General features: G+C 40.3%; 1 protein-coding gene across 1 annotated transcript in view; it reads right to left on the bottom strand.

Annotated features, from left to right (window-relative positions):
• The window catches only part of ITPR1 (inositol 1,4,5-trisphosphate receptor type 1), a 399,887-nt gene that overhangs the window by 163,095 nt on the left and 214,914 nt on the right, over window positions 1–21,878 (bottom strand). The window contains exons 26-35 of the mRNA XM_023735093.1: window positions 19,395–19,560; window positions 19,148–19,318; window positions 18,379–18,444; window positions 17,417–17,554; window positions 15,176–15,301; window positions 11,913–12,113; window positions 9,365–9,616; window positions 6,656–6,781; window positions 4,722–4,850; window positions 47–167 (exon numbers count right to left, since the gene is read on the bottom strand). Coding sequence (XP_023590861.1) covers window positions 47–167; window positions 4,722–4,850; window positions 6,656–6,781; window positions 9,365–9,616; window positions 11,913–12,113; window positions 15,176–15,301; window positions 17,417–17,554; window positions 18,379–18,444; window positions 19,148–19,318; window positions 19,395–19,560 — 1,496 coding nt within the window. The remainder of the gene's footprint in view (window positions 1–46; window positions 168–4,721; window positions 4,851–6,655; window positions 6,782–9,364; window positions 9,617–11,912; window positions 12,114–15,175; window positions 15,302–17,416; window positions 17,555–18,378; window positions 18,445–19,147; window positions 19,319–19,394; window positions 19,561–21,878) is intronic.

The raw sequence follows: 21,878 nt of genomic DNA, 5'->3' as shown, positions 1-21,878 counted from the left end.
CAATTCATTTTCGTCGTGGTAAGTCCAAACTGAACTGCTGTCTTACCTACATCCGAGAGTACCCGGATACAGCTCTCCACGGAGGCTTTCTGGCTTGGCATCAGCCAGTTGCAGTGGTAAACCCTGAACACGCCTTGCAGCAGTTGCACAAAGACCGGCTGACGAGTCTGCAAGAAAGAGAGTCCAAGAGAGGCAAGGTAAAAAAAGGGCTTTTCCTTGCAGGTTACTGAAGCACGGATCAGAAGCAACGCTGCCTCAACCACGGGCTAAGGCATCTTTTGGCAAGAGTGGAAGGGGCTGCTTGGTTATGAGCTGGATTCCACAGGTTACCTAGCTAAGGAAGAGAAACTCAGAAGCATTTTAAGCCTATGCACAAACTTGACTTAATCTATCTAGGTTTGACCACAAGAAGGAGCAGTGGGGTCAAAGACTGAAGACAGGGATTCTTGTCCAGCTACCAACTAGCTGTGTGACTTCCGGCAAACTTCACCTCTCTGGGCTTTAGCTTCATCCCATATGTAAAATACATGGATTGAATCAGATCTACCTAAAGTTCTTTCCACATCTATCCTATAAGTAGAATCTATACTTTAATCAACAGAAACAAACTGATAAATGGATCTTGGCTAAAACGCAGTTGACTTCTTTATGGCAATGTTGTCAATGATATAAAGAGAAGACAGTTCTGATGGTTACTCTTCATAGGTATTCATTTACTAGAGATGAGTACTTGGCAGTTAACTACATGGTAGGATTTATTCCTCTCTACAAAGGCATAAATTTGTACTCATTTCCAAGTAAGAGAGCTCAAACTTCCACTTAATCAATTTGATACTGACTTTCTGAATGCCTTTAAAAGTTACAATTTTGGTCTCCAATCCAAAGCTACCTGGATTAGGCTGGCTGCAAGGCAAAGATAACTGTATATGGTGAGCTGCCCCACTGGACTTTAATTGTGGGGAAGGGACTGGCACAGTCCCTCCAAAAATTAGCGGGACGCTAACATAGTGAAGGAAAAAAAAAAAAATGAAAATCTCTCTAGACAGGTTTCTGAGATAGAAGCAAAAAAAACTGAAAGTGCTAGGCAAAAAAAGAAGTGTATTACACCCCAAAAAAAGAATAATAAAAAGCCAGAACCTCCCCTATAAACATTGTTCCGATAACTGCCATTTATTAAGTGTGTACTATGTGCCAGATACTTGACATATGATCTCACTGGGGCCTCAGTAACAATTCTATGACACAGGAGCTCCCTCCAGGTCAGAAATGAAACACGAAGGCCCAGCAAGGTTAAAGAAAGAATCCAAAAGGACTCAGAAGTCATAACAGAGCAGTGAGTTGACTTCAGAACTCTCTGATGCCAAAAATTCACACTCTTCCCACCAAGTTCGTCTGGGAACTAGGACCTTATTGCTTTCTTCAGGGAGTACTTTCTGTCCTATATCCCACAGCTGTCCAAGCCAGTAAACTGTGCTACTAGCAGAGGACAGGAGCACAGGGAGCCTGGGAGATTTGTTGAGAAACCCTGATATTTACTGAGGAGATGAGTGATAATACCCAACAGTTCCCGAGCCTAGTGGCTGCTCCTTAGCTCCTGAGCCAACTCCAGGGGCCCCACAGGAACAGCCATTTATGCGCAGAGCACTTGCTAGAGCCAGACCTACTGCTGAGTGCTTTAGATAAATCTCACTTAACCCTCACCAGAACCCTATGATATAAACAATAGTATTACTACTGGCCCTGTTGGCTACTAAGTGCTGGAGTTAGGAGGGGGACCCAACAGACTAATATAAAGAAAAAAGTGTCCTTTGACTAAATTAATTTGAATTAAACTGATATTTACTGAGCATCTGCTCTGCTCCCATCTAACACCTGGCTAGACAAAAGATGAATAAAGTGGCCAGAGTACCTGCCTCCTAAATATCCCTATCCATGGGCTATCTGCTGGCATTCCCTTACTCAACCTCTTGGGCAAAAGCGGACAGGGCTGCCCATCACCTTCTTCCTCAGAGTCTCTCCTTTCTTAGGTCCTGAGTTCCCACTTGCTCCTGAATCTCATCCTGCCTCCACGATAACTTTCACCTTCCTCTGGCCTCTTTTACGCCCTGTCCTTAACTATTTGTGCTCTGCACAGTTCCCTTCTGGTCAGCCACTTCATTTTCCTGACCAAGACTTCAACTAGCAAATGTTAATCTTGGGTCTCTGTCACTCTCCTGAGTCTCATTCATCCATTGATTCATTTATCACTCCAAAAATTAGTATCTACTAGGCACCAGGCACAATGACAGCTTCAAGATACAGCAATATATGAGATAACTATGCACACAGGCATATCTTGCCCTTATCCAGCTTACAGTCTAGCAGAGAATAGTACAAGTTGCCATTTATTAAGCTTCTATTACGTGCTAAAGGATCCCTGGTGGCACAATGGTTAAGTACTCAGCTGGGAAATGAAAGGTTAGTACTTCAAATCCACCAGCTGCTCTGCAGGAGAAAGATGTGGCAGTCTGCTTCTATAAAGATTACAGCCTAGGAAACCCTATGGGGCAGTTCTACTCTGTCCTTTAGAGTCGCTATGAATTGGAATAGACTCAATGGCAAGGGGTTTGGTTTGGTTCTTATTATGTACTATGGATTATGCTAGATGTTTCATAAACATTATCTCTAATTCTGACAATAACTGCAAGGTTAATATTATCCCTATTTCACATCTAAGAAAAGCAGCTCTGAAGTTCAATGAACTACCCAAGTTCACAGAGCTCCTATGGGGCACAACAGGGATTTAAGCCCATCTCTGTCTACTTTAAAGCCTCCGAACTTCTTCCTTCCTCAATCCCCTATTTCTAGCTACCTCCTGGACATTCCATTGGCACCTTAAATGCAACACAACCAAACACAAGTTCTCCATTCTCACCCCTCACAAATGTGAGAGGGAAGGAAGGAAGGAAAAAATCTAGATGGGGAGGTAAGACATATGCCTTTCAACAGATAAACAAAATAAGAGCCTCAAAAATAGTACCCAATAAATGCTCCAGAATTCCATAAGCCACCTCTTAAAAAAACCAGAAACCTAAAAAGACAACTTGGACTTTATCTTCTAAATGCATGTGGACTACCTGGGCCTTGTTATGCAGTGACAACATCGATGTTGAAGAATCATTTCCCTGGCAATGCCTGCTTAATAGCTGGGTCAACAACTGCTTCACAGCAAGAAAGGATAAGAAGGGAAGACTAGTGATCCAGATGAAAAACCAAAACACAAGCACCTGTTTAATGGTTTTCCAATTAATCTGACTGATTTACTTTAACATTTTGGTTCTGTAATACTGTTTCACAACCTATAGGAAAATGGGCATTGCCATGGTGATTGCCACTTTAAACTAAGAGAAGCAAGTCTAACCTTACTAACACAGAGCACCTTTCCTGGACAGCTCTTAGTACAATAGTTATTGGTAAAGAATACGTTCTGGCCTCCCATAACTCATACTAACAAGTTCCTATTCCCCAAATATTCACAATTAGATACAGATATTCTAAAGGCAACACTGTAATTATATGACACTTTAGTTTAACTTCTAAACCAAGTAGTTCACTATCAGTTCCTAGGAAAACATTGTTGCTGTTGTTGGATGTCTTGCTAAAAATTTCTTCATTCAAGTTTTAGAGTCAGACAGAACTGTGTTGAAATCATCATTACACCACTTAATAGCTGTGAGCATAGCTGGGCATGGTAATTAATCTCTCTGAGTCTCAGTTTCCTCAGCTGCAAAATACATCTACCTCACAGGCTGCTCTGGACTTACATGAACTGCTCTGCATAGTTACTTGAGTATAGCAGTACCTAATAAATGGTAGCAATGAGTATTATGCTGACCATGAATCACTCTTCCCTTGGAGAACTTACATTAATCAGGTTATTTACCTGAAATCCAACCACCCCAGGCCACCTATCAACCCCAGGACAACTCCTATCTCTTTCCACGACAAGGATGGTTAATATTTCTCTTCCGGCCACTGGAGACCAAGACCAGCTGTCATTCTGCAGCCTGTATATATGGGTTTGCAGTAAGACTGTCATAGCAACGGACCTGAACGAAAATTATTTTTTTTAAAAAGTGATTTTTTCCAAGTTAAAAAAAGAAAACATACTCCAGATCCACGGATTCAAGGTTTTGAAACTGTAAGTATATCGAGAATGATCATTTTGGGCTGCTACACTAAACAACTCCAGGGGGCGCAATAACATAGAATTCAACGTGAATGGTGCCTCTGGAGCTATGCAAGGTAGCAACCCTGCTGTCATGGCTAAACAACTTCTTACTCCAGCCGTACACCGTTTCTGATGAGCTCTCAGTTAAAAGGGAGATTTGCAGGTGTTTGTTTTTTAAAAAAAAAAAAAAAAAAAAGTGTTAATGATATGCTGGCACCTATTTGAAAACTCTCTTTAGGATGGGGAGGCGGGTCAGCAAGATGGAAGCAAAAATAATAATAATAATGAAAGAGCATTTTAAAGAGAAAATAAGAAACTATCAGAAACATATAGTATAGGAAAATATCCTCAGGTACACTTCTTTATCCAAGGGATCCTGTAAAGCTATCCTCCACAAGGAGAAAGGCAACTTTTATTAATCATTTGCAGAAGGTTCACTGCCCAAATTGGCTTCATCTCCAACTACTGAAGATCATTATGAATACCCCAGATCTGTAGTTTTATTTCTTACCTGCAAAGTTGTACTCTGATCTGAGAAGGGAGAACTGAAAAAGGTAGTAACGATACTCATGACAATTTCGGTCACATACTTCTCCAAAATGGAGTCCGCGTGCTTCCTGTCACTTGTGTTGTTACAGGCCTGGAAGACAATTGGATGCTTTAAAGATTACATCAAAACTTGCATATCAGGTGTAAACTTAAGAAATCCATGACCCTTCCCACTGATTACCCTTACAAATGAAAGGTAAAGGCCTGCAGGTCAATATTTCTCCCTTTAAGAGATAATAAAAATAAATCACGGAAAAAGAAATACACCTGCTCAGATATCATAACTATAGAATCATACAATAAAATTGGCATTTTAATCACGTTTAACTTCCTACCCATGTGTAGCAAGTCTAAAATCCCAAAGGATGATAAGAGGCATGGTAACTACATGTGTTTTAATTTTCCACTAAAAGTAAACTGCCCTTCTGGTTAAGCCATTCATCTGCTCTAGGCCATGGACTCCTAATCAAGGTAATCAAGCAAGTGAATTATATCACTGAGGTCCTTTGTGCTTGACATTCTACAACCCTCCAACACTCTTCCATTCAATAAAAAATTTTATTAATATGCAACATTGTTCAAAATAATGAGCTGTGATTCAGGACAACTACCTGTACAAGTTTGGGGTTGAGGAGAGATTTTAGATTTTGCTTACTTTTGCTGCTTAGAATAAGACTAGCCAGAAGAACAGGTTTAGAGAATACTTTTTTTTTTTTTGACATGAAGTTTTATTAACAGACTACTACGTTCTGAGCTTAATATCGGGAAGTTTGAGGTCATATTTACAGAATGAAATTAGTAACCGACTTTACAGTATTCCTGAACAACTTTATGTGAGGGTTGGCAAAGTAAGGCCTGATGGGCCAGCCCAGTGGCTAATTTCATAAATAAAGTTTTATTGGAATATAGCCACACTCATTCGTTTACATATTATTACGCTGCTTTCGGGCTATAAGGGGAGAGGTGAGTAGCTGGGATGGAGACCAGATAATCCACAAAGTCAAACACGTGTTTACTATCTGGCCTTTTACAGAAAAATGTTGTTGTTGTCTAATGTAAAGAAACAATGTTGGCCTCCCATTCTAAGGCAAAGGCCCTAAATTTAAGGGATTAAAAGACTAGGAAGAGTTTGAGATAAAATAAAAATATGTCTGCGACACTAATACCTGAGTATTATTAAATACAGTACTCAGTTAGAAAGACAATAAGTTCTTGTAGGCTCCTGGCCTCACACTGGTAAAGTCAGGCAGAAAAATACCACATTGTATGATTCTAAAGTACACCCTTTTTCCTTTTTAACATCATAAATGTTTCTGAAATAGGGATATATCTCACAATTATTCTCTGAAGAACCTTGTCACCTGTCCCCATCCAAACTCCATCACCATAAAACTCATATTAAATCCATGGTGTGCTTTGTTATGTAGTAGCCTCATGCCTTTGGAGTGAATATTAAGCTTAAGCACAAAACCAAATTAAGTATATTGAAGCCCATCCCAACTGCTGGGCCAGGAAAGCAAAAGTCAGGAAGTGAAGCACTTTGTAAAATCCTCAGCATGAGATTGTAGGAGATAAATGCGCAAGGGCAGGAAGGTGTCCTTCGAAGACAGGACATCATATTATCAAGGAAAATAAGCCTTATCAATTTGATTTACATATGTCCCAGGTTATTATTCACAAATCAATCCATAAGGAGTGAAGTAGAAACTAGAAACAACCTATCTTCCCTGAAACTTGATAACTAGAATCTATTCTCAGCTAAGAGCAAAATGTAGAAAGAAATGAGAAGTGTGAATTAAGAGTTTAAATTACACAATCATTTGCATTCCTTCCATGCAGGGATGCCCAGTCCCATACACACACTAACGCTGCCTCCTTAGTTCCAGAAAGCCTTACCCTGCAGATGTCCACAAGGAAATTCTCGAACAACTTCCACATGTGATTGCTGGTGTAAATCTCCTTCATTTCCACCTCAGTGTCCACGTAGCAGTGGTTCAGGAAGTTTATGTACGCAATTTTAACCTGGAAGATAGAAACAGGCTTTTCTGAAAAAAACCAGGTTGGCATAGGTGATATTGCGTAGCTGTCTCATGTTAATAGTGAGAGGACAGACCAGATAGTTATTCCATTTTCCCCTGCCAGCTCAATTTCTATGCTTTTTGGATGTTCAAAATCAGCCATTATGAAATTCAAAAATATAAAGCTTTGGAAGAGAATATTTTCATGATCCCAAGGTAGAGCATGACACAACAAAACACAAACCATAGAGGAGAAGATGGACAAAGTCGATTACATTAAAATGAAAACTTTCTGTTCATAAAAATACATCATTGAAAGAGTTAAATGGCGTTGAATGACAGAAGATATTTGAAATGCATTTAACCAACAAAGAGCTCTTATAGATTAGTACAAATAAGATGGACACCCGAATAGAAAACGAAAGGCAATCATTTGATCTAGTATTTTTTTAAAAAGAGGAAAATCAAATGTCCAATAAACACATGGAAAAAGGGGCTCAACCACATTTAGTAATCAAGGACATAGAAATTAAAACCACTATGAGACACCACAGTGGTCACTGGGTGGCGCAAGTGGTCAAGCGCTTGAGTACTAGCCGAAAGGCTGGCAGTTCAAACCCACCCAGAGGTGCCCTAGAAGAAAGGCCTGGCTATCTGCTTCTGAAAGGTCATGGCCATGAAACGTGTCCAAATATAAATTATATATACTTTATCCCTCCCCCCCCCTTTTTTTTTACACAAAAGGTAGCACTCTAAGTACACTATTCTGCACTGGAACTCCATATTTTCTTTCCATATCAGTCTATAAAAAGATTCCACCTTCTTCTTTTATAATTGCATAAAATTCTGTCATACAGATTTACCCTAATTGCCTTCTGTGAGTGTTGAACCAATTTATAATAATATAACGAGATTATAATAATAATAATAATAATTAATGATTATTAAGTTCAAACCACCAACCTTCTAGTTCGCAGCTGAGCGCTTAACTACTGCACCACCAGGGCTCCTTTAGCACTTTATAGTTTTTGATATTTGAACCATGTGAATCTATTACCTTTTCAAAAAAATTAATCTAAAAACATATAAACTGTATTTTTAAGCAAATAGCACACGCCTTCTGCATTTGTTTGCTGGCTGAGCCCTCCCCCCGCAAGGCACCCTCACAAGCACAGCCATGCCAATCCTTTCTCACATGCTACTGTAAAAAAAAATTAGCATAGTGCACTTAAGAGAATACATCATGAGGGGAGGGCTCGGCTGTCAAACAAACACCAAATGAGCGTGTTACTTGCATAAAAATACGGTATTCAATATATAACATGCTATATATACATAGATTTATACAAGCATATTTATATGTAAGTATATTTAAGGAGCCCTGGTGGCACAGTAGTGAAAGCGCTCAACTGCTAACCGAAAGATTGGAGGTTTGAACTCACCAGCCACTCTGTGGAAGAAAGATGTGGCAGTCTGCTTCTATAAAGATTTACAGCCTTGGAAACCCTATGGGGCAGTTCTATGGGATAGCTATGAGTTGGAATCAACTTGATAGCAATGGGTTTGGTTTTGGTTTTATATTTCGTTCAAAATACAAATAATATAGATTTTAAAACATACAAGAATAAAACATATACTGTATGATCCATATTTTGTTATTAAATAATATAAATGGGGAAAAGAAAGTCTGGAAGAATTTACTTAAAAAATTTAACAGGCAATGGAATATTATTCCATCATAAAGGGGAACGAAATTCTGATACATGCTACCACATGAGTGAACTTTGAAAACATTATGCTGATTGAAATAAGTCAGACACAAAAGGACAAATATTGTATGACCACCAACTTATGTGAAACATCTAGAATAGATAAATACATAGAGACAAAAGTTTATTAGTGATTACCAGGGGCTCAGGGGAGGGAAGACTGGGGAGTTAATTGCTGAAGGGGCACAGAGTTTCTGTTTGGGGTAAAACTTTTGGAAATGGACAGTGGTGGTGGTAGCACAACATGGTTAGTGTACTTAATGTCACTGAACTCTATTTCAAAAACAGCTAAAATGGCCAACTTTCTGTTATATATGTTTTACCACAATAATTCTTTTTTTAAAAAAAGAGACCAACAAAAGAAAACTTAATAGGTATTTATTATGGACTGTAGGATTTTAGATGATTTTTATTTTTTTTATTATCTGTAGTTTCTAAATTGTCTACAAATGATCACGTATTATCTTTGAAGAATTTTCCTTTTTAAAGAATAAACTTACAGAATAATTCATCCATTTATATGAACCCACTCTTAACCTCATTTCTCAGAAGTTCTTTCTGAAGAGCGGGAAGAGTTTTCAACTCTTCTTAAGGAGATAGAAGAAAAGACCAACTTCCCCCGCATTCTGTTCTCACAAAATCGATACTCAAGAAAATTTTGTTTCAGCAAACTGAAATCTCACTATGAAATGAGCTGCAGTTCTCAAAACTCTGTTGAGGTCTCATCCTCGCCAGCCACCCTGAAGTTTGCCACCAAGCCCAGGACCACACACTCATGGAGAGAGACAAGAAGGGCACAGTCCAGTCAGGGCTCTTACCTCCGGGATGCAGTCCTCATGGGTCACCACACGGACAATGTCATCCAGCGGCAGCAGGGAGTTGCACTTGATCTCAGTGTACACGTTCTTGCCCTCTGTGCACACGGCCAGGAGCTCCACCAAGTGGATGTGGTACATGAGAGGGCTGTTTTCATCCATGCGGTCCCGTTCTGACCTCATCATCTGGATCAGAGTCTGGAAAGAGGCTCTGTCATTGTAGAACACAAGGACATCCTCTCCTGAGTTGACCAGCTGTAAAAAAGAACAGATCTTGTTTATGTTACAAGCTTGCAGGTGGGGAGAGGGGAGCAGCATAAAAAAGGTAGCAAAAGCTATTCGCAGAGAAAGATGTTCTGTTAGCACTGACCTTCCAGAACTAGTCTCACCTATATTCCTAAACTCATCTAGATTTCATTCATTTATATTACTGAACTACTAGAAATATTCAGCATAAATTTTAAACCACAGATATAGAAATACTACAGTGGCCCTAAAAATTATTAAGGGAAGAGGAAGTCTACAGTCAAGCATTCATGTATCAAGTGGAAATATAGATTGCAAACTCACATTTGAAAATTATTTCCAAACCTATATAAACCAAAAAAACAAACTCACTGCTGTCAAATTGATTCCAGCTCATAGTGAACCCGTGTATTACAGAGTAGAACTGTGCTCCGTAGGGTTTTCAATGGCTATAATCTTTATGGAAGCAGATTGCCAGACCTTTCCTCTGCAGTGACACTGAGGGGGTTTGAACCACTAACCTTTAGGTTAGTAGTCAAGCACTTAACCATTTGCACTATTTTAAAATGTTTCCACCTTCTGTTTTATGCTTTATGAAGCACCTCTCTTATAACTTTTTCACAAACTATCTCATCTTTTCGATCATAAATTATCCATTTCTAATTAAGACATGCCTTCCTTTCAACTCTCATCAAAATGTCAAAGCATTCCTATATGGAACTCAACCCCCAGTACTGTAGCTTCTCATGAGTCCATTTAGGAATAAATCAATCTCAGCATTACATGAAATCTAAAAGATCCAAAAAGGGCTGGCACAGGAGTCAAAATGAATATGGCCAGTATTATCTACTTAATAACAACTAATTTTCATGAGCTCTAATTATGTGCCAAATACTATGATACACACTTTAGATGGATAACCTAACGTCACTGTGTCTCAGTTTCCTCTTCTGTAAAAATGGGGACAAATGCAATACCTAACTCACAGAGCTGCCAGGAAGAGCTTGGAACAATGCCTACAGTATGGTAGGCTTTCGATAAATGTTAGCTATTGTTGTCATCATCATCTCATTCAATCCACATGTCAGCTCTCTCTAGTTAACATGCTGCACCTTTGTTTTACAAAAATGCACACTGACAGGGGGAGCAGTCAAGCAACAATGCCACGTTCCCTGGTGTGCAAAATGATCCAGTGACATTTGTATCCCAGGTCAAGCGAACTCTATTAATTATACTACACTATCTTGCACTATGAGTCCCTGGGTGGTACTAACGGTTAACATGCTTGACTGCTAACCAAAAGGCTAGAGATGCAAGTCTACCCAGAGGCACTTTGGAAAAAAGGCCTTATAATCTACCTCCAAAAAATCGACCATTGAAGAACCTGTGGAGCACAGTTCTATTCTGTCACACATGGGGTCACCATGAGTTGGAGTCACCTTGGCAGTAACTTTTTTTTAATCTTTTACTAGAATTATGTATATGTAGGCAGGCTTATAAAACCAACTGTTAGGTGGATTTACTCAATACTTCATTATATAAAAAGTTGGAAGGATCAAACGGAGGATATACAGAAGTCAAAGTCATGTGTGTGGCTGCGTGGGCCTTCCTGGTCAGAGACGACACCAATGAGGTGCGACTTTCCCTAAAGAACCAAGGAGACTTTCCCATTATTCCACTGACCAGTTTCTCCTCATGAATGATCAAGCAACAATTCTACCTAATTAATTAGGTGAATAATTAAGGAAAAAGTCATATAATCCACAAAAAGGGAAGCTATTCTGGCTCACTGGTTTCTATCCACATTTTATCTCCCTTCCCTCCATTTTGGTTCACTATTCTTGTTCTCTTTTCCCCGCTTAAAAACAAACAAACAAACCCACTGCTGTCGAGTCGATTCTGACTCACAGCGACCCTTTAGGACAGAGTAGAACTGCCCCATAGTGTTTCCAAGGAGCGTCTGGTAGATTAGAACCGCCGACTTTTTGGTTAGCAGCCGTAGCACTTAACCAGTACGCCACCAGGGTTTCCTTTCCCCACTTAGAAGACTCCAAATCAAACTTCCTTAAAATAAACAGATGTATGGCTATAAAAAATCAGTTCAGACTCTTGCCTATATCTAAGGTCTAAGTTCACAAACATGAGATCATGCACACTCACACACACCCTCTCTCTCACACACAATTACTTTCTGCCCCTTCAAGTGGTTTTTGGAGAGGGTTGCAGTTCATAAGGTTAAGATTAATTTATTTGAAAATTTCTATGGATCATCAGATGAAGATACTTAGAGATATATAGTTGTCACCTCAGCCATGACCATGTCTTGGCACTTTTTAATGAATTTCCCTTCTGCCTTGACAATAGTCTGCAAGAACTTGATGTATTGGACGTTTCGACCATGGGTCTCAATGCAGTGAACGAAGTGTTGAACGACTCTCTCGTTGATCTCACTGCAAAGCTGGAAATTGTTCATGAAAATGTGCTGCATCGTTACCGCCTCCAGGATCTGGCACAAAAGTGAGGACAAGAGCACAGGGAAATGGTCAAGAGAAGGCCACAGCAGATGACAAAGTGAGAAAAAGAAGAGTCCACTAAAAGACAGAGAGAGAAGCATTTAAGCCCATTCATACTTCTGTACTACCTTCTTTTTTGGCAGACTTATTTAATGACATATAACAAACGTACAGAAAAGTAAACCAATCAGTAGCATGCAGCTAAATGGATTATGAAAGGAACACCAGCACCCAGGCCAAGAAATACAACTGGCCTCCTTTATGACCACTCTCCCCTCCCAATTTAACTGCTATTTTGACTTCTATGACCATACTTGAGTTTTGCCTTTACTTGAACCTCATGCATGCGTTTCTATTTGGCTTCTTTTGTTCAACATTACATTTGTGAGATTCATCCATGTTGTACCACGTATGTTGGTTCATTGTCACTGCTAGATATGTATACATATATAGTCCATTGCATGAATATACCAAAATGGATTTATCTATTCTATTGTTGCTGGGCATCTGGTGGTAGTATCCAGTTTTAATGATTAGTGACACTATATGTATTACACATATTCCAAACTGTGCTACTCTGAACACTTGTGTACATGTCTTCTGGTAAACTTAATGCATACACTTCTGTGGAATTGCTGGGTTGCAAGGTATGAATATGTTTGGTTTTAGAAGACTGCCAAAAAGCTTTTGAAAGATGTTAATAATTTACATTCTACATTACAGCTATTCCATATCCTTGTCAATACTTGGTACTGTCCATCTTTTTAATTTTAGTCATATGTTATTGTGGCTTTAATTTGCATTTGACAGATGACTAATGTCATATTTATTGGCTGCTATAGATTGAATTGTATCCCCCAAAAATGTGTGACAACTTGGCTAGGCCAGGACTCCCAGTATTGTGTGACTGTCTTCCATTTTATGATCTGATGTGATTATCCTATGTGTTGTAAATCCTAACTTCTATGATGTTAATGAGGCAGGATTAGAGGCAGTTATGTTAATGAGGCAGGACTCAATCTACAGGATTAGACTGTATCTTGAGTCAATCTCTTTTGAGATATAAAAGACAGAAGCAGGCAGAGAGGAAAGGGACCTCATACTATCAAGAAAGAAGCTCCAGGAGTGGAGCGTGTCCTTTGGACCCAGGGTCCCTGTGCTGAGAAGCTCCGAGACCAGGGAAGATTGATGACAAGGACCTTTCCCCAGAACCAACAGAGAGACAGAAAACCTTCCCTGGGAGCTGGTGCCCTGAATTCGGATTTCTACCCAATTAGACTGTGAGAGAATAAATTTCTGTTTGTTAAAGCCATCCACTTGTGATATTTCTGTTATAGCAGCACTAGATAACTAAGATATTGGCCATTTGGATATGCTGTACGATGAAGTGTTGGTTCAAGTTTTTGCCAATTTTAAAAAGTGGGTTGTCTGTCTTTTTCCTTGTTGACTTCTTTGAGTTTGTTATACATTCTGGATGTGAGTTCTTTGTTAAACATATGCACTGCAAATGTCTTCTCTCACTCTCTGGCTTACTTTTGGATGTTCTTAATCATATCATTTGATGAAGTTCTTAATTTTGAAGAAGTTCAGTTTATCACTATTTTCCTTTAGGAATTTTTCCATGCTGTTTAAGAAAACTTTGCTTACCTCAAGGTCATAAAGATATTCTCATATTATCTTCTAGAAGATTTATTTTTTACTTTCTACCCAGAGTTATTGAGTTTTATGTTTGGCGTGAGGAAGAGGACTTTAACCTTTTTATCTTTTACTTTTTCTTTCTCTTTTCATGACAAAAAGGGAATGTTACCCTATGTCAAAGAGTAAAACTGATAGCAGATATCTTGCTCTGATTTTGGGGTTTTCTTACCCATGAAACCAAATATTCACTTTAAAGAAATTCCTGACAAAAATTAGTCTGCCAGCAGCTTTTCTTTCACCCAAAGTTGCAAACCCTTTCTTTCCTGTTCAAAGCGGAGTAGATTTACCAAATTTGAATCTGAAAATTTTGTGATCTGATATCCATTGATCTCAGTAAAAGTGGGAGGGCAGGGTTCAATAAATCATGTTAAGATTAGCCAGTGGTTGATCTTCCATATTTCTCCCTCCTCTTCTCTTAATAAGCCTACTTGTATCTAGCTTCTTCAAGCCATTTGCTTTTTCTGGAATCAAAATGGTCTCCCTATACGAATATAAAATAATTGCTCAGAATAAACCTTACGTTCAATTTCCACTGAGTTTTGATTATTTTTAACACCTACCACCCGGCAATCCTTTTTCTAGAAGTCTCTAGCCTACTAGTAAGTGAGTTATCTGCACAAATGTACATGTACAAGGAAGTCCTTTGCAGTACTGTCTACAAAGCCAAAAACTAGATCTTGCACAATTGTCCATTAATACAATAGTAAAAACAAAACACCAAGTTGTAGCCATTCTATGTAATGCCATGAAGCCATCAAAAAAAAAAAAGAAAAAAAGAGAGAGAGAGAGAAATCTATCTATATCTGACTTGCAAAGGCAACCACAATGCATTCAAGTGGAAAAAAAAAAAGCTAAATAACGTGTAGAGTATACTACTGTTTTTCTTTTAAAAATGTACAATATCTATTTAATATATTTTTAAATATATCATATAAAATAAAAATACAATATAGATATGTTTTATATGACTATATTATATATTTGTATAAACAGCCAAATGTATGCAAGAATATACTGTTTATGAGGATGCCCTGGAAGGATGTAGCTGGAGAGTGAGCCCTAGCACTTTTGTATTGTTTAGGTTTGATACAATAAGTAATTTTATTAGGAAAAAAAATAAATATATCTTACCTTGCCCCTACCACCTTTTACTCCCCCCTCCGCTTGCCTCCTATCCCACAAAAAATGGGGAGTATTTTTGCCTTCCTGAGAGTTGATCAAAATGTTCCCCTTTGGAATGAATGTTGGATTATAACAAGTCCCAGAAGCCACAACTAAAGGCAGAAGAACAAGTTGTTTCTGTTTGCTCTTTCAGCCCTCCTCTTCCCACAGATTCCAGACAAGCCCAGAGACTTACCCCTGGGTTGAGAAACAGGTTTATGTGTTTGTGTAGCAGAGCTTGATTCTGCTGGTTGCCTGCGCAGAAATTCTGCAAGAATTCATGAGCCAGCCTCATTATCTCCTGCATCTTGGTGTCTTCAGCCTGCGTGGAAGGAAACAGATGAGAAATGAGTTGAAAACAGGGTTGTATGGTAGAGAAAAGCACTGATTTCCTGGCCAGGAGGCCAGGTCCTATTACGCCTCCATCACTTCAGACCAAATGTGGAATCCAGGAGGTGTTGACTGAGGGCCTGCCAGGTGTACAATACTAAGGAGCTGCACCGCTAACCCGGAAAAGAACCAAATAACTTGTTCATGCCTCATCAATAAGAATGAATTCTCTCTTGGGCAGAAACAAAAATATTTTTTTCAGGAAAAAGGCAATACAGAAGCTCAGTGTTCCACTGAGCTTCTGTTAAGGGTAGTGGGAAAATTTGGACACAGATAATGGTAATGGTTGGACAACATGATGAACATAACTCATGTCACTGAATTATATATGTGAAGAATGTTGAAAAGGCAAATGATTCGTTACATATATATTTACAATTAAAAAAAGGCAATACGGATACTACTAAAAAAGAGGGAAAACCAATAGCACCGCCCATCTTATATGAATGTTTTGAGGATTAAATGAGCCAACTGTTGTGTGCTATCAAGTTGATTCCGAATCATAGCGACTCCATGTGTTAGAGTAGAACTGCCTCACATTGTTCCCTAGGCTGTAATCTTTATGGGATCAGATTGACAAGTCTTCTTCCCATGGAGCAGCTGGTGGGTTCATACCCCCAACCTTTCAGTTAGCAGATGAGCACTTAATCATTGCACCACCAGAGCTCCTTAACATGTTAATTGTTATAAAGGATTCAGCAAAGTGCCTGCTACCTTGCAAGTGTTCAAATGTTCACTAGATAGAAGGTCTTCTTCAGGTGACTTTTCACTAACAAGTTGGCCTCACTGGCAGTCACTTCTGAACTTGAGACCTAAGTTGAAGGCCTTGGACTCGAAGCCTCTCCAGGCCTCCTCATCTATCAAATGGGAACATCACCACTGCCTCACTGGGTTTTGTGAGGAGTGAATGAGTACCTTGGCACACGTCTTGTCAAGTCACACAGATGTAGAGCATTGTTTATTCTGCGTCCCTAAAATCCACCTCCACCAACAAATGTGAACATGAAAAACAGGATACAAAGGACAACATCTATGAACATAAAATACTTAGAACAAAGGATCACCTCACAGATCCAAGTACTTAACTAGATGTCAGCATACTAGCAAGGATCTCACAAGTGGGCAAGTAAGTACCAAGTTCCTACACACATTTAACAACTCGTCCCAGAGTACTGCAAATGGCTAATGCACTCACTCAGCTGCTAACTGAAAGGCTGGCAGTTCGAGTCCACCCAGAGGCACCTCAGAAGATAGTCTTGACAATCTACTTCCAAAAAATCAGCCACTGAAAATCCTGTAGTACACGGTTCTACTCTGACATACGTGGGGCCGCCATGAGTCAGGAGTTGACTCAAAAGCAACTGGTTGGTGGTAGTGTTTAAATTGACTGAATAATGTTGCAGATGAAACTGTATGGCACCAGCCCAGGTGCAAACATAGCTCTGTCGATTAAAACTTTAGATACAGACCAAGCTGCCTCTACTGAATATGGCTTGGGAGTGAGGGGAGAATAAATGGACTCTTCTTACTTGACCTAATCTCAAAATGGGAACAAGGTTGTTTATGGGTGATTTGCACTTTATTTTTATAATATACTTTTTGTTTCATATAAAATAATCTGAGGGAGAAAGGAAGACAGATGCTTAGGGGACACTGAGCTTCCATTAAGGGTGATGGAAAAATTGGGGAACAGTTAATGGTGATGGCTGAACAGCAGGATGAATGTAATTAATGTCAATGAGCTATACATACGCCCTGTTACCTATTTACTTATCACAATGAAAAAAAAAGTGGGGGGCAGACTGCGACACAATTTGTCTGCAAAAATACCTGACATTGCTGGCTTAAGACGTTTTGACCCTAATAAATAACTCCATTTCTTATGACAAAATAATAATAATAGCAACAATAATAATCTGAGGTTGCTCTGCAGGCACAGTAGTCTCATCAGGTTCATTTCTTCACCAACAATACCCACACATGGAGGGTTTGGGGAGCCAGGGCTCAGCCCAGCACTTGGAGCAGCTGCAGTGGGCTGGCCCCTCACCTTCTCGTACGGGATCTGCAGCAGCTCCAGCACCACAGCGTGGGCGCCCATGTTTCGGAGCAGCCGCTGCTGCTGCTTCCTGCTCTTTCTGACCGAGGCACTCTCTTGGACACAGAGTTTGCTAAGTCGAATCAAAATCTGGTTGAAAGAAAGAAATTAGCCTCAGAAAACTAGTAAAAAAGATTTCAGGGGGTGGTAGAGGGCAAGGAGGCCAAGAAGACTGCTATACACATAAAATCTTAAAAAGAACGTTCTCCCAATATATAGTGTCCCTGATGACTGCATCAAACTGTATCTACGTAAGAGCAAGAATAAGCAGTGATGTGGTTTCAACAGTAAGTGGGATAGTCTCAGACAGACAGCTTAAATAGTAATAGTGTGGCATTACTGTCAACAACTTGGGAAGAGTTTGTTCTGGAGTAAAAAAAAAAAGGACACACACACACACACACACACAAACAAAGCTACCAATCTCCCAACTTTGAACCACCCAATGCAAAGATTTCTAAAGAATTACAGTTCTCATTGATGGACACTATGTGCCAGGCACTGAGATAAATCCTTTACAACTGTATCACTTAATCCTTCATTTCAACTTAGAAACCTTCCAAAGTATGCAGTGTTGGTTGCACTTTATAGGTGAGGAAATGGAGGACACAGAAATAATAAGTGGCGGAGCTGGGACTCAAAACCCAGATCTGGTGCTAAAACCCATGCTCGTAACCTCTGAGCTCTATTTTCTCCTGTTGAACTCAATGGTAGGAAGTAGGAAAGGAGGGAGGGAGAAGGGGAGGGCGGTAGAGGGAGTAGATGGAGGAAGGGAAGGAGGGAGAGAAAGAGAGAGGAAGGAAGGGAAGGAGGGAGGTAAGGGAAAAACAGTTGTACTTTTAACTTTACTCTCACAAACGACAGCTCCTTAGAGAATTATTTAAGATGGAAAAAGACAGTGGAGGGGGGTTTACCTCTTTTACCACCCGGTAGTTGTAGCTGCTCGTACTTTCATGCTTTTGAGACTTGTTATTCCCCTGCTAGGAACCAAAATAAACATAACTGTATTTTGTATAACTCTTGGGCTACTGTGCATTTGTTAGGGTTAGCACCACCCTTTATAAAACAAAAAACAAACAAAAACCAAAAAAACACGAGTTTTGCACTGTTTTCCAACAGTCATACTGGATTTACGCCCAGGTCATTTTGTTCACCCTCAACTCTGTTTTGACTGACAGCATTTCACAGACATGGGAGCAGACGATGGGTCAGGCCAGGGCTCAAGAACAGGCTTTTCCCAAGTGGGTCTCTGCTGTCATGTCAATTCCAACTCGTAGTGACCCTATAGAACAGGGTAGAACGGGCCCATTAGGTTTCCAAGGCTGTAATCTTTACAGAAACAGACTGCCACATCTTTCTCCTCAGGAGCCACTGGTAGGTTCACACTGCCAACATTTCGGTTAGCAGTCATGCGCTTAACCACTACACCACCAAGACTCCTCTCTAAGGAAAACCTGGTGCTGATTTACTCTCACTAAGTCTATTACACATGATAGGTGGGATGGGAGACAGAGCTAAACTTCAGTTTTACAGCTCATTTCCTAGGAGACCAGCTGCTACTCTGGCTATTAAACAAGAAGCTCTCTCAGGAATAAAGCCCAGCCTGTAATCTGCATTTATGTCTGCAGTGACTTGTTCTGAGGCACCGCAGCTATGCTGCAGCCTAATGTGTACATCACTCACCTCTGTTTTCTTATGTTCGTTTCCACCAGATGCGCCATTCATCACCTCGTCAGGGCCCTGCCCTTTGTACACCCAGAGCTCTGACTTTTCCACAATGGACCTCAGCTGATCCAGGTCTTGTTTGATCTGTTTGTAATTGTCCACATCTTGGCTGGTAACAAGCAGTTGAACCTTAACGAATGCAATCCATTAGTTGCATATGGCAGCTTCTCTGACAGACAACACACACAGGGACAACTCGAGCTACCTGCTTGAAAGCCTGGAGCACCTCCTGCCTCTGGCTGAAGTGCCGGAAGAGCAGCTGCAGGGCCCCTGACACCAGGGGCGGGTAGTCGTGCATCGTCAAATGCAGCAAGACTCGGAGGAAGGTCCTGCCGCCGTGATCGTCCAAGTCCAAGGGGGTGTTCTCCTCACTAGAAGAATGTAGGGGGAGGAAGGCCAAATGAACCACACAAGCCCTTCTCTCAGGGACCTTGGGCCCAGACACACCTAAGCCAGTTAGATTTGTAACACTGTCTTCTACCTCATGGGACTTGACTTTTAATTAGCTTCTTTAACAAGACAGTCTGGCTTTATCTTCAACCATATTGTGAAGTGCAGGGACAGTTAAGATGTCACAATTGTCAAATTTTAAACCAAAGTCCCTAACCTCCCACAGCGACAGGATTTGCTCTGCAACTTGGATAATGGGCTCCCAATCTGCTAGGCTTCATCTGTAGTCTAACAACTGCAAACAATCGTGTTTCTACTGAGTTATCAGTTTATCTAATTATTATTTATTAGATATTAATTTATTATTTATTAATAATTAATTAATTAATTATGAATTTATTTTTATCAACCTGTTGCCATTGAGTTGACTTACACTTACAGCGACTCCATGGGCGTCACAGTAGAACTGTGCTCCCCGGGGTTTTCAATGACTGATGTTTTTTAAGTAGATCACCAGGCCATTCTTCCAAGGCACCTCTGGGTGGACCCAAATCGCCAACCTCTTGGTTAGCAGCTGAGTGTGTTAACCATTTGCACCACCCAGGGACTTCTATTTTTATTTAGGATGCTGTAATCTAATGTTTATCAGACACCGCATGGTGAAGGACCAGTTTTCTTTATTTTCAATCTGCAGCTGACTGATACTCTTGGTCTATATCTTTTTCAATGGTAGGAGCCCATTGATCATCCATTTGATGTCAGGGCAATGTCAAATTGTCATGGAAGTATCTGGATGCTTACTCTTATGTTCTGTACTTACCTGTCACAAATTGCTAACACACAGCTCAGTCTCGTGGACCCCACTTTGAGGAGCACTGCCATAAACCATTATAACTCAAGCTTTCTTCAAAATGGGGTTAATGAGCATACTATCAGGACTAGCTCAGTGGCAGCATTTTCACATTCCATGAAGGAGGCTCAGGTCTGATGCCTGGCTAATGCACCTCACGTGCAGCCACCACCCATCTGGAGGTTTGCGTGTTGCTATGATGCTGAACAGGTTTCAGCAGCAGCTGATGACAACAGCAGCTCTATAGCTATGGTAACTTTGTCTTATTTATACAATTAAAAAGTTAATAAGTATATCCTGGATCAAATGGAAGACCACCCCATCACTGAGTACTGCCCCCCAATTATTGTATCACTGTCTGCACTATGTTTACAATGAAATGAACGTCATGTGGGAAGACCTTAGTGGCTGAAGACTAACAAGCACTGAGAGCACACATCACGTAAATACTGTATTCATGCTTCCAAAAGGGAGCACAGTGTACTATGTGAAGGAGGTTTCCCTGTTGTTGAGTGTGAGGAAAATGGCGGCAGAGCTGTGTCATCACACATCACATGGAAGCATCCTCATGCTGAACTCAAAACACCCCATGTAAGTTTTAGAAAAGCATCTTCCACCATAGTGAATAACGGTGCTAATTCCAATGTTACAGGTTTTACATTTAGTGTTGAGACAGACTGTTAACGCTGGTGGCCCTGAACGAACTAGGCCCTCAACTTAGTCACACCCTTCTGTAGTCCCTCCCACATTGACACTGGGCTTGGTCATGCGATTTTCTCTGACCAATAGGACGTAGCAAACACAATGCAAGCAAAGGATTGGTTAGCACTTGCATATTGTTGGCTTATCCTATTAAAATGTTTGCTGTTGGAGCCAGCTGCCATGTTGTAAAGAATCCCAAGTTACCCAAGTGGAGAGAGAGAAAGAAAGCTCCCAACATTACAGACATCCCCGCCAAGGTGCCAAAAATGTGAGCAAAGTTAACTTGGATGGGCCAACCCCAGTCACCCTCTCACTGCTGTCGCAGGAGAGACCCCATAGAGACTAGCAGAAGAACCAGTCATTTTAGCCCAGTCAACTTACAGAACTGTGAGAGATACCAACATGGTTGTAGTTTCAATCTATTACATTTTTGGAGTAGTTTGTTATGCAGCAATAGATAACCAAACCAAGTATGTAAATTGTAGGAGCTATGTTTATAGAGTGTTTATACCAAGTCTGGAGCTCTGGTGGCACAGTGGTTAAGAACTATGACTGCTGCTAATCAAAAGGTCAGCAGTTCAAATCCACCAGCTGCTCCTTGGAAACCCTATGAGGCTGTTCTACTCTGTCCTATAGGGTTGCTATGAATTGGGATCAACTCGACGGCAACAGACAACATACCAAGTCTTATGCGTGTAGGTATTTAGGTCTCATAACAAGAATATTTTAAGTCAACATTGAACAATC

Source organism: Trichechus manatus, unplaced genomic scaffold (genome assembly GCF_000243295.1).
Source record: "Trichechus manatus latirostris isolate Lorelei unplaced genomic scaffold, TriManLat1.0 scaffold00001, whole genome shotgun sequence".
NCBI lineage: Eukaryota > Metazoa > Chordata > Mammalia > Sirenia > Trichechidae > Trichechus > Trichechus manatus.
This window is presented reverse-complemented; position numbering and strand designations above follow the sequence as displayed.